The sequence below is a fragment of the Ictalurus furcatus genome, chromosome 10 (genome assembly GCF_023375685.1).
Source record: "Ictalurus furcatus strain D&B chromosome 10, Billie_1.0, whole genome shotgun sequence".
Lineage (NCBI taxonomy): Eukaryota > Metazoa > Chordata > Actinopteri > Siluriformes > Ictaluridae > Ictalurus > Ictalurus furcatus.
The window spans coordinates 2821215-2835139 of record NC_071264.1 but is presented as its reverse complement, the minus strand read 5'-3'; the positions used below and the strand labels follow the sequence as shown (position 1 = coordinate 2835139).

Below are 13925 nucleotides of genomic sequence, written 5' to 3'. Positions count from 1 at the left end.
GAGAAAGCTTGTAGATCTCCTACTCGCTTGAGAGATGTCAGAGTCAACAGAAGAGCTACCTTTAGAGTCAGAAGCTTCTCAGAGGCTGACTCTAAGCGCTCCAATGGGGCCCCTGACAGACCTCCCAGGACCACAGAAAGGTCCCAGGAAGGTATGCGCGGCCTGCAGATCGTTCTGCAGTGTGAGGGATTTACTTTCACTGGGGAGAAAAAGGCTCATCCAACCTTAGTAATCACTTCAAGCAGCTCTTTATATGCTGCTCCCAGTTTTTAGCACACCCTTCTGGCTCCTCGGAGTCAGAGAGGAATTATTACTATTATTTTTGTGTGTGTATGTTTTTTTTTTTCCCTTTTGGCTTTCCATAGCGGAAGGAGGAATCGCGACGCAAGCTCCAAAATCCACCTGGAACCTGGAAGACAGAGCAAGAGATAGAGCAGCGCTCGTCTCCGGCTCCTCTTCCGGATCCATAAGAGATCCCCCAAACCTGAGACGGCTAGCTGCCTCGACAGTGGCCAGCCCAGATCTGCGAGGCTCTGAAACCCAACTCGCTTCGGCTTCCGAGAAGATCGCAAGTCGCGAGCTGAGCTGCTTAATGTAGGCATTACCATGCACAGCCTCTCGAGGCTGCCATCGCATGCTACACCCCTAAACACTTCACCCAGAAAGTGTGCACTATTCCCCGTGATGAAACAGGAGCAAGCCGTAACACACTTCCTGAATTCTCTCACTCATATTTTTCTCTCTCGCTCATTCCTTTTTTTTCTTCTCTTTTCTAAAGGGATAGAAAAGTTCTGAGATTTTGAGAAAAGATAGCGAGGAAATGAAGCGTCTTTTTGTTTCTTTACACAAACAACTGATATGCAGTCTTTTGCTGAAGATAATAAAGGCTGATGGTGTGGTTCACAGGCGCCATATTTATATCATGCAGCGCGCTTAATTGCCACGTCACCTGATCATGGCAGGCCTATAAAAAGGCATGATTTTACACAAGCTTCAGATGCCAGTCGTGCGCGAGAGGCGCTCCCATAGTGTTATGTTAAACGCAACATCTCGTTCCCTTGGAAAGGGAACCCAGAGGCCATGCCAGTTAGTCCAGGGTTACACAAGATGGCTGCTGCATGCATCTTAGCACATTAACTATGCATATCCAAAACATGAAAGGTGTGCCATTAACAAAACTCATGCATCCACATACATACAATCATGTGAAAAAATAAGTACACCCCATGGAAATTGTTGGCTTTTTTGACATATTTGGATAAGCAAACATTTGGTCCTCTTTGAAACAGTGCCTATTAATCAAGGTGGTTATCAAATGCCACATAAAATTAACATTTTGTAGTAATTTCACAATTTAAATGAACAAAAAAAACAGATCAGTCACATGGAGAAAAGTAAGTACACCCCTACATTTATCACACCTTCAAATCCATAAAATTAGAATCAGGTGTTGAAGATCGGGTGCCAGTGATTAGAATCTGCTCAGGGAGTGCAGGTGGAACCTGTCTTATTCATATCCCTCTCATATCTAGTGTCTGGTGTTCCCTTTGTTATTGAGGTGTGTGGTGTCATCATACAGAGAAAAGGGTTCTGTAAGGCCTTCAGAAAAAAAGGTTATGGATGCCTATGAGTCTGGCAAGGGATTTAAAAAGATCTCCAAATGATTTGAAATACATCATTCCACTGTAAGGAAAATCATCTACAAATGGCACAGGTTTCAAATGACTGCCAATTAGGCCAGGACCAGCCATCTCAGCAAATTCATCCCAAGAGCAAACTGTCTGATGTAAAACGAAGTCTCCAAAGACCCCAAAATTTAATCACAGGATCTGCTAGTAAGTCTTACAACTGTTGGTGTCAACGTGCATGCTTCTACAATCAGAAAGAGATTGGACAAATTTGACCTGCATGGCAGGCGTGCCAGGAAACAGCCTTTGCAAGACTACAGTTTGTCAATGAGCATACAGGCAAAGACCGGGCCTTTTGGAATAATATGCTCTGGACAGATGAATCAAAGATAGAGTTGTTTCGCCACAATAACAGCAGACATGTTTGGTGCAGACCAAAGACAGCTTTTCAGGAGAAGCACCTCATACCAACTGTGAAGCACAGTGGTGGAAATGTTATGGTTTGGGGTTGCTTCGCTGCCTCAGGGACTGGACAGCTTGCAGTCATTGATTCAACTGTGAATTCTCCATCATATCAAAGAGTGCTTGAAGATAATGTGAGGCCATCTGTCCGAAGGTTGAAGTTGAACCGAAAGTGGACCTTTCAACAGGATAATGATCCTAAGCACACGAGCAAATCCACCAAGGATTTGTGGGAAAAAAAAGAGAAGAAATAGAGGGTTTTTGGAATGGCCTAGTCAAAGCCTAGATTAGAATCACATTGAAATGTTGTGGGGGAGATGTGAAATGGGCAGTACATGCAAGAAAACCATCAAACATCTTGCAACTGAAAGAATATTACATGGAAGAGTGGTCAAAAATTCCAGTAAGACTTGTGCACAATTATGCACAACAAGTTATTTCTGCTAAAGGGGGCAATACTAGCTTCAAAGGCCAAGGGTGTACTTACTTTTTCCACAGAAGAATATCACATCCATTCATATTTCTGTTGAATAAATGATTGAAAAAGCTAATTTCAAAGAAAATAAAAAGTTTGCTTGTCAAATTTGTGAAATAAAGCCAACAATTTCCATACTTATTTTTTCACATGACTGTATGTGTATTCACCTGTCAAATATAACCCTAAGCTTAGTCTGTGAACAAGGTGTGGCCTGTGTACCTGTCAGTCTCAATGAAGGAGGTGTATTCTCTGTACCTGTCAGCTCAAGTGAAGGAGACATGATCACTGTACCTTTCAGTCTCAGTGAAGGAGGTGTGGCCTCTGTACTAGAGGGCTGCATTGTTATTTCGATCCCGCAGGTCCTGTGGGACCCAACACAAATCTCACGGGAGTGGGTGATTTTACCTTTGCTGTGGGTGGGAGTGGGCAGTCAAAAATTATAGCTCAGGTCCCGGTATTTGGCGCGTAACAAGAATGGAGTCAACAAATGAAGATGAGAAGAAAATTAAAGCGGCTATTTACTTCACAAAAACAAAGCAAGACAAGTCCAACAATGTGCTTGAATGGTGTAAGTTCAACGGAGAATGCTTTCCTGCGCTCTCAAAAGTCACATGTTTCATTTTGAGTATCCCTGCATCTAGTGCGCCATCAGAGAGGACATTTAGGGTATGTGGGCGGATCTTGGAAGAGAGATGCACAAGCCTGGGACCGCACTCAATCAGTAACATTCTCTTCCTTCACAGCAATCTGGGGTAGGCTAGGCCAAGTGATTCATAATTTCATTCATTTGTTAAGTATGTTTAATATTTTTTTTGTATTATTTATTTTCTTTTTTCTTTATGTTGATTAGCTACATAAACGCCTGTGACATCTAGGAGATTTTTATTTCCTATTCATTTAATGTTTTATTTAATTAGTTTTATATTTAATTTATTTAATATTTATTTTATAAGTAATTCAATCAAATATTGTGCCTTGTTAGGTTACCAGAGTGTAATTGTTATTGTTAGGTGTGTGTGTGTGTTATGCACAAGTTTTGTTTTAAAAGTTGATAGAGTTATATGAGGCTAATAAAAAATTGGCCCAATGTGTTTGTCATGTGTGGTACTTTACAAGCTGTGACAGAATGTTTGCGGGTGTTTGTGGGAGTGGATACAAACATTACGGGTCGGGTCGGGAGTGGAACACACATTTGCGGGAGCAGGCGGTATTGGTCAGATATTCAGCGGGAGCGGGATTAAGAAAACAGTCCCACACAGGGCTCTAATCTGTACCTATCAGTGTCAGTCAAGGAGGTGTAGCCTCTGTACCTGTCAGTCTCAGTGAAGGATGTGTGTTAGTCTCAGTGAAGGATGTGTGACCTATGTCAGTCCCAGTGAAGGATGTGTGGCCTCTGTACCTGTCAGTCTTACTGAAGGATGTGTGGCCTATGTTAGTCTCAGTGAGGGATGTGTGACCTATGTCAGTCCCAGTGAAGGATGTGTGGACTTTGTACCTGTCAGTCTCAGTGAAGGATGTGTGGCCTCTGTACCTGTTAGTCTCAGTGAAGGATGTGTGGCCTTTGTAGCTGTCAGTCTCAGTGAATGATGTGTGACCTATGTTAGTCTCAGTGAATTATGTGTGACCTATGTCAGTCCCAGTGAAGGATGTGTGGCCTCTGTACCTGTCAGTCCCAGTGAAGGATGTGTGGCCTCTGTACCTGTCAGTCTCAGTGAAAGATGTGTGGCCTCTGTACCTGTCAGTCTCAGTGAAGGATGTGTGGCCTCTCTACCTGTCAGTGTCAGTGAAGGATGTGTGTCCTCTGTACCTGTCAGTCCTCGTGAAGGATGTGTGGCCTCTGTACCTGTCAGTCCCAGTAAAGATTTGTGGCCTCTGTACCTGTCAGTCTCAGTGAAGGATGTGTGGCCTCTGTACCTGTCAGTCTCAGTGAAGGATGTGTGGCCTCTATACCTGTCAGTCTCAGTGAAGGATGTATGGCCTCCGTATCTCTCAGTCTCAGTGAAGGATGTGTGGCCTCTCTACCTGTCAGTGTCAGTGAAGGATGTGTGTCCTCTGTATCTGTCAGTCCTTGTGAAGGATGTGTGGCCTCTGTACCTGTCAGTCTCAGTGAAGGATGTGTGACCTATGTTAGTCTCAGTGAAGGATGTGTGACCTATGTCAGTCTCAGTGAAGGATGTGTGGCCTCTGTACCTGTCAGTCCTAGTGAAAGATGTGTGGCCTCTGTACCTGTCAGTCTCAGTGAAGGAAGTGTGGCCTCTGTACCTGTCAGTCTCAGTGAAGGATGTGTGGCCTCAGGTACCTGTCAGTCTCAGTGAAGGATGTGTGGCCTCTGTACCTGTCAGTCTCAGCGAAGGATGTGTGGCCTCTGTACCTGTCAGTCCCAGTGAAGGAAGCGTGGCCTCTTTACCTGTCAGTCTCAGTGAAGGATGTGTGACCTATGTTAGTCTCAGTGAAGGATGTGTGACCTATGTCAGTCCCAGTGAAGGATGTGTGGCCTCTGTACCTGTCAGTCCCAGTGAAGGATGTGTGGACTCTGTACCTGTCAGTCTCACTGAAGGATGTGTGGCCTCTGTATCTGTCAGTCTCAGTGAAGGATGTGTGGCCTCTGTACCTGTCAGTCTCAGTATAGGATGTGTGGCCTTTGTAGCTGTCAGTGCCAGTGAAGGATGTGTGGCCTCTGTACCTGTCAGTCTCAGTGAAGGATGTGTGGCCTCTGTAACTGTCAGTCTCAGTGAAGGATGTGTGGCCTCTGTACCTGTCAGTCTCAGTGAAGGATGTATGGCCTCTGTATCTCTCAGTCTCAGTGAAGGATGTGTGGCCTCTGTACCTGTCAGTCTCAGTGAAGGATGTATGGCCTCTGTATATCTCAGTCTCAGTGAAGGATGTGTGTCCTCTGTACCTGTGAGTCCTAGTGAAGGATGTGTGGCCTCTGTGGCCTACAGGCTTTTTTGGTAGCTCTCTCTTTTCTGAGCCTTTGCTTGTCATCTGCAGCATGGTGGAGGTCATTATTGAGGAGCATAGTATCCATTTGGACATGGTTTTACCAGACCTCTCTGTTGGTCGTTGTGTGCTCCATGGAGTTAAGATCCATATGACACTTTTTGATGTTGACTTTGAGGTTATCTTTATATATATTTCTTTTGACCTCCAGGGGCATGACATCTTTTCAAAAGTTGTGAGGAGTGGGAAGCACTATGGCTTTGTAAAACAAAATTTTAGTTTTGGCCTGCAGGTCCCGATTTTAGAAAACCCTTTTTCTGAGTCTTGCAAAGGAAGTACTAGCACAGCTGAGGTGGGGGTTTATTTCAATATCAATGTTGGCTTTTGGAGGAGAGAATGCTGCTGAGTTATGGAAATCGGAATCTGCATTTTCAAGTTTGGTATTGTCAACATGGATTGCTGGAGGTAGAAAAGTAGTGTTTTTGTTGGGTGGTGGCTGGTAGAGGATCTGTGTCTTTTTAATGTTAAGGGCCAGGCTAGATTGTTTGTATGCCTTTCCAAAGGCATCCAAGAAGCCTTGCAGTTCCTCCTCTGAGAGGAACACTAAAGCGTCATTGGCATACTGGAATTTCATAACAGATATTGTGGTAATCTTACTTTTTGCCTTGAATCTGCTCATGTTTAGGAGATTTTCAACAGTTCTGTACATGATTTTAACTCCCTGGGGCAAATTCTCACCTGTGAGGTAAAGGATGTTAGCAGTGAAGACAGAGAACAGGGTAGATGCAATGACACAGCCTTATTTGACTCCAGTGGCACCCTAAAAGGCTCTGTTTCACCACCACCACTGTAGAATACTGTGACTGACATATTGTTGTGCAGCAGTTTTGGATGTGTCCCTAAGTTCTGCTGCACACTAATGACTGTGGCACTTTGGTTGCTTGCAAGTGTTAGGCAAAGTGTCATTAGATGTTCGTCGATGCTGGCAGGCAGTTTGGAAAGGTGATTGGTGAGGTTGTTATTAATGGCAAATCCCATACTGTGGTTCGTAGACTTACTGCCTGGTTTCCCTTTCCAGCTAAAAGGTATAACCTCCTTTCTCGTCTTTCAACCATCCTTCATCAGCCAGCTGTGTTTCAGAGAGTAGAGCAATAATAATATGAAATTTCCACAACTCCCTGGCAAAAATGGCAGTTTGCCTTCCAGGTCGACAGCTGAGTTTGTTGTCCATTAAGGTCTGTACATTCCAGGTTAAAAAATGCAAGTGTTTTTCTTTATGACCACATAGTAGTGATCCTTCTGGATGTGGTAGTCTAGATAGGAGGTTTGGGATAAGCTATGGTGAGAGCACCTTTTCTAGCCCCCTAAATAGTCCTGCTAAGTTATGGATGCAGCTACCGAAGAGCCCTTCTGCCTCAGGTACAAGGGCTCAGCAACTGAGTCAAACACCCACCGCCTGTTTGCCAAGTTGTGGCTAGGAGCTCATAAACTTTACAATTCTGCCTCCATCACCACTTCCAGATTGCCACAGGACTTTAGACCCATGATGTTTAGAGATGTGATCCCCTTTATTGGAGGACGTCTGCACATGACATCTTTTAACGTGGAGAGACTAATGCCCCAACACGTTTCTTGGTGGTCCAGTGGCATGAAAATCAAGGCAACTTGGGACCACCCTCTGTTGCAACCCTCATCCACATTCCGTGCCATTGTGACAATAGTCATCCTCCACCAGTTCACAGGTCTTTGTTGTTAGTTGTTTGATCGCACTTTGTCCGGAACCTCCCCCTCAAACCTGCCACCTAGGGAGACCCTACCAGGGGCAAAGCTCCAGAAATTTATCTATTGGGATCATTGGCACACAGAGGCATGGCAAGGTGGAGATCCAAGGAGAAGACTCGACAACTGGCATATCTACTATTACCATAAGCACACCTAGTAGCTAAAACAAGCTAGCTAACTTTGTTGGCTAGGGTTAGGTCGCACAGCATAAGTAAAGGCAAGTGGTAATGTAAGTGGAGTGAATGAGTGTATGGTGTCCTAAGTGTAGACAGGAAAGAGACACGCAGGCGCATAAAAAGGTGATATATATTGTGATATTTACATGGGCTGTGGGCTCCTGTAATTATACCTATACCTATAAAATCACCTTTCACCCCACTAGTGCCGGTCCTTTTTGTACCTGTCAGTCTCAGCGAAGGAGGTGTGGTCTTAGTACCGTTTGTGTGTATGAGTGTATCAGTGTGTACGTAATCTTACAATGGATGATCACTCTCTCTCTCTTTCTCTCTGTCTGTCTGTCTACCTCTGTCTATCTTCCTGTCTCTCTGTCTTTCTCTACCTATCTGTCTCTGCAGAAATCAGAAATGGGAATCTGAAGGCGATACTGGGACTGTTTTTTAGTTTATCACGGTACAAACAGCAACAGCAACAGCAGCAGAGCACCTCACAAACACACTTCGCACACACTGCACATACACACACAGCCTCCTCGCATGGGACACAGGCCTCAGCAGCACAGATCCATCAAGCACAGGCGGAGATGCAGTCCAGGTATGTCACGGTTCCTGTCACTTCCTGTTCATAAGGAGCTGAGATGAGACAATGGGTGTGACTGAGTGAATGTTGTAGCATATTCAGCATTATGTGTCTGGTTTTCAGTCTATCACTGTCTTTCTCTCTCTCTCTCTCTCTCTCTCTCTCTCTCTGTTTCCTGTTGTATCTGTTCTTTCTTTTTGTCTAGGACTTCCTCTGAGAGCAAACTTCTCAAGTTTTCCATTGGTCAGAAAAAGACATCTAGGTTAGCTCTCTCTCTCTCTCTCTCTCTCTCTCTCTCTCTCTCTCTCTCTCTCTCTCTATGTCTTTCGTGCTCTCCTTTTTAATCCTTCATACTCATCTTCCTTATCCTCCTCTCCACCATTTTCCTCTTCCTCATTCTTCTCTTGCCCATCATTCTCTTCCTCTGCATGCTGTGTTAAACCCCTGCTAGTGCTCCACAAATAAGTTTGAAAAAATTATTAATTTCCTTCCTTCTAACACTGAATCGCCTTCACAGTCTCTGCAGTCACACCAGCTTGCTAAGTTACTGATTATAATTAACTACAGTTGCTAATTGACTAGCTAACAGTTAGCACATCCAAACTATTGTAGTCTTCTGTCTATTGAAGGTGGACTGTCGAGGAGACATGTGTCGAGTTCAATTGAGTGAGGTGAAGACACATTTACCCACTGTGTGTGTGTGTGTGTGTGTGTGTGTGTGTGTGTGCACGCAAGTATTCCTGTCTTATAAATCATTACCGGTGAGTGTGTGTGCCTGCTTTTATGTTATTGTTTGTATAGTTTTGATTTTGATATTAATTTTACTTGGCTTCTTTTATGTTTACCCCCCTGCTATTTAAACATTCGTATAATTATTTATTATTCAAACATAGGTATGTTATTATTTCATTATTAACGTTAGTAAAATTGGTGATTATATTATTAATAGTGGCATATTATTGGTATTAGTAATTCGTGGAGCTTTGCTATAATTGCAAGTAAGTATTTTTAGAGTATTACAGGATTAATTCAATTCCTTTTGGTCACTAAAATCTACTATAATAATATTAATAATGATAGCTTTATTTATGTAGTACCTTATTTACTGTGGCACTTTATTAATGTTATATACAAAAATCAACCCAGAAGGTATTGTTAAACTAAAGACCAATTCACACCTGACGTATCTCAACCTTTTCATGCAAGTGAGAGACAAGTCACATGAGGCAGTTTTACACTTTGCATGGATTTTTGCAGCCAAAATGATGTCACACAGATGCACTTCTTAATGCACAATATCTATATCTATATCTATAGTGACCATACATATTACCCACTACTATATCTATAACCACTATACATATTACCCACAACTATATCTGTAGCCACTATACACAATACCTTCTACTATATCTATAGCCACTATACATATTACCCACTTCTATATCTATAGCCACTATACATATTACCCACTAAAATATCTATAGCCACTATACATATTACCCACTACTATATCTATAGCCACTATACATATTACCCACTACTATATCCATAGCCACTATACATATTACCCACTACTATATCTATAGCCACTATACACAATACCTGCTACTAAATCTATAGCCACTATACATATTACCCACTACTATATCCATAGCCACTTTATACAATACCCACTACTATATCTATAGCCACTATACATATTACCCACTACTATATCTATAGCCACCATACACAATACCCACTACTATATCTATTGCCACTATACATATTACCCACTACAATATCTATAGCCACCATACACAATACCCACTACTATATCTATAGCCACTATACACAATACCCACTACTATATCTATAGCCACTATACATATTACCCACTACTATATCTGTAGCAACTATACACAATACCTGCTACTACATCTATAGTCACTATACACAATACCTGCGACTATATCTATAGCCCCTATACATATTATGCACTACTATATCTATAGCCACTATACACAATACCTGCTACTAAATCTATAGCCACTATACATATTACACACTACTATATCTATAGCAACTATACATATTAACGACTACTATACCTATAGCGACTATACACAATACCTGCTACTATATCTATAGTCACTATACACAATACATGCTACTAAATATATAGCCACTATACATATTACCCACTACTATATCTATAGCAACTATACATATTAACGACTACTATATCTATAGCGACTATACACAATACCCGCTACTATATCTACAGTCACTATACACAATACCTGCTACTAAATCTATAGCCACTATACATATTACCCACAACTATATCTGTAGCCACTATACACAATACCTTCTACTATATCTATAGCCACTATACATATTACCCCCTACTATATCTATAGCCAATATACATATTACCCACTTCTATATCTATAGCCACTATACATATTACCCACTAAAATATCTATAGCCACTATACATATTACCCACTACTATATCTATAGCCACTATACATATTACCCACTACTATATCCATAGCCACTATACATATTACCCACTACTATATCTATAGCCACTATACACAATACCTGCTACTAAATCTATAGCCACTATACATATTACCCACTACTATATCCATAGCCACTTTATACAATACCCACTACTATATCTATAGCCACTATACATATTACCCACTACTATATCTATAGCCACCATACACAATACCCACTACTATATCTATAGCCACTATACATATTACCCACTACATTATCTATAGTCACCATACACAATACCCACGACTATATCTATAGCCACTATACATATTACCCACTACTATATCTATAGCCACTATACACAATGCCTGCTGCTATATCTATAGCCACTATACACAATACCCTCTACTATATCAGTAGCCACTATGCACAATACCCACTACTATATCAATATCCACTATAAACAATACCTTCTACTATATCTATAGCGACTATACATATTACCCACAACTATATCTATAGCCACTATACATATTACTCACTAAAATATCTATAGCCACTATACATATTACCCACTACTATATCTGTAGCAACTATACACAATACCTGCTACTATATCTATAGTCACTATACACAATACCTGCTACTATATCTATAGCCCCTATACATATTATGCACTACTATATCTATAGCCACTATACACAATACCTGCTACTAAATCTATAGCCACTATACATATTACACACTACTATATCTATAGCAACTATACATATTAACGACTACTATATCTATAGCGACTATACACAATACCTGCTACTATATCTATAGTCACTATACACAATACATGCTACTAAATATATAGCCACTATACATATTACCCACTACTATATCTATAGCAACTATACATATTAACGACTACTATATCTATAGCGACTATACACAATACCCGCTACTATATCTACAGTCACTATACATATTACCCCCTACTATATCTATAGCCACTATACATATTACCCACTACTATATCTATAGCCACAATACACAATATCCACTACTATATCTATAGCCACTATACACAATACCCACTACTATATCTATAGCCACTATACACAATACCCACTACTATATCTATAGCCACTATACACAATACCCACTATTATATCTATAGCCACTATACATATTACCCACTACTATATCTATAGCGACTATACATATTACCCACTACTATATCTATAGCCACTATACACAATACCTGCTACTATATTTATAGCCACTATACACAATACCTGCTACTATATCCATAGCCACTATATACAATACCCACTACTATATCTATAGCCACAATACACAATACCCACTACTATATCTATAGCCACTATACACAATACCCACTACTATATCTATAGCCACTATACACAATACCCACTACTATATCTGTAGCCACTATACACAATACCCACTACTATATCTATAGCGACTATACATATTACCCACTATTATATCTATAGCCACTATACATATTACCCACTACTATATCTATAGCGACTATACATATTACCCACTACTATATCTATAGCCACTATACACAATACCTGCTACTATATTTATAGCCACTATACACAATACCTGCTACTATATCCATAGCCACTATATACAATACCCACTACTATATGTATAGCCACTATAGACAATTCCCACTACTATATCTATAGCCACTATATACAATACCCACTACTATATCTATAGCCACTATACACAATACCTGCTACTAAATCTATAGCCACTATACATATTACCCACTACGATATCTACAGCCACTATTCACAATACCCACGACTATATCTATAGCCCCTATACACAATACACACTACTATATCTATAGCCACTATACACAATACCCACGACTATATCTATAGCCCCTATACACAATACACACTACTATATCTATAGCCACTATACACAATACCCACTACTTTATCTATAGCCACTATACACAGCACCCACTACTTTATCTATAGCCACTATACACAGCACCCACTACTATATCTATAGCCACTATACACAGCACCTACTACTATATCTATAGCCATTATACACAATACCTGCTACTATATCTATAGCCATTATACACAATACCTGCTACTATATCTACAGCCACTATACACAATACCAGCTACTATATCTATAGCTACTATACATATTACCTACTATATTATTTACTATATTAATACATAATATCAGATCTGGGGACTGTAAAGGCCATTTATATAATTTTCACCCTCATCCAACCATTTATTGAACCCCTTGTGCCTTATGGATAGGTGTGGGGTCATCGTGGAAGAGACCACTCCAATCAGGATCTATCTATGATTTCTCATCATAGGGTAAAGGTGATCAGTCAAAATAATTTTGTGTTAATTTGCAGTGACTCTTCTGTCTACGACGACAAGTGACCCGAAACCATGCCAGCAAAATAAATGCCTCCCACATCATAACAAAGCCACCTGGTTTTCCTTTCATTTGTAATTTGTCTTGTATACATGAACACTAACACCAATTTGATGAGCGTGCTAATGTCTTTGCTGGCTGTTGACTTTGAGGTGTTCTGACCAGATAATCTTTACACTTTTGGGCTAATATTCTCTTTGTCTGTCATTCAGACTTCCTGGCCCTACATCGAGAGTTCCTGCTGTGTGCGTCGAGTCATCACCACGCGGTTCAGTCAGCTCAGCAGGAAACAGACGCAGCCAGATGTTCAGTGAGAAAGTCAAACCTGCAGCCACACAGACCAGAGGTACCACACATCATAGAGTGAGAGTGAGTGTGTGTATGTGTGTATGTGTGTGTGTGAACCTGCTTGAGCCTGGAAAATGGTGCCTCGAACACTCCTGCTTTGTCAGTTCCTGCTGGATCAAAAGATAAAAGGAGGACACACACACACACACACACACACACACACACACAAGCACTGTGGGAAGTAAAAAACTTTTTGCACATCAGTGTAACTGTGAAACAGTTGGGACGCTGTGTAAAATGTAAATAAAAACAGAATGTAATGATTTGCAAATTTCATAAACCCCCGTATGTTATTCACAATAGAACATAAAAAACATATCAAATGTTTAAACTGAGGATATTTACCGTTTTGAGGAAACAATAAGGTGATTTTGAATCTGATGGCTGTAACACCGTCTCAAAAAAATTGTGTGTGTGGGGGGGGGGGGGGATTACAAGAGGCTGGAAAGTAAGTGTTAGTAAAAAAAACAGCTTGAGGTTAATTGGTAGCAGGTCAGTAAGATGATTGGGAATAAAAAGAGTATCTTACAGAGGCAGAGTCTTTCAGAAGTAAAGATGGGATGGAATCTGGATGGAAGCATATGTTGC

General features: G+C 40.9%; 1 protein-coding gene across 1 annotated transcript in view; it reads left to right on the top strand.

The window, feature by feature from the left end:
- nav2a (neuron navigator 2a) overlaps positions 1-13925 on the top strand; it is a 79650-nt gene that overhangs the window by 19849 nt on the left and 45876 nt on the right. The window contains exons 5-7 of the mRNA XM_053634535.1: positions 7866-8061; positions 8252-8308; positions 13202-13335. Of these exons, the coding sequence (XP_053490510.1) occupies positions 7866-8061; positions 8252-8308; positions 13202-13335 (387 nt within the window). The remainder of the gene's footprint in view (positions 1-7865; positions 8062-8251; positions 8309-13201; positions 13336-13925) is intronic.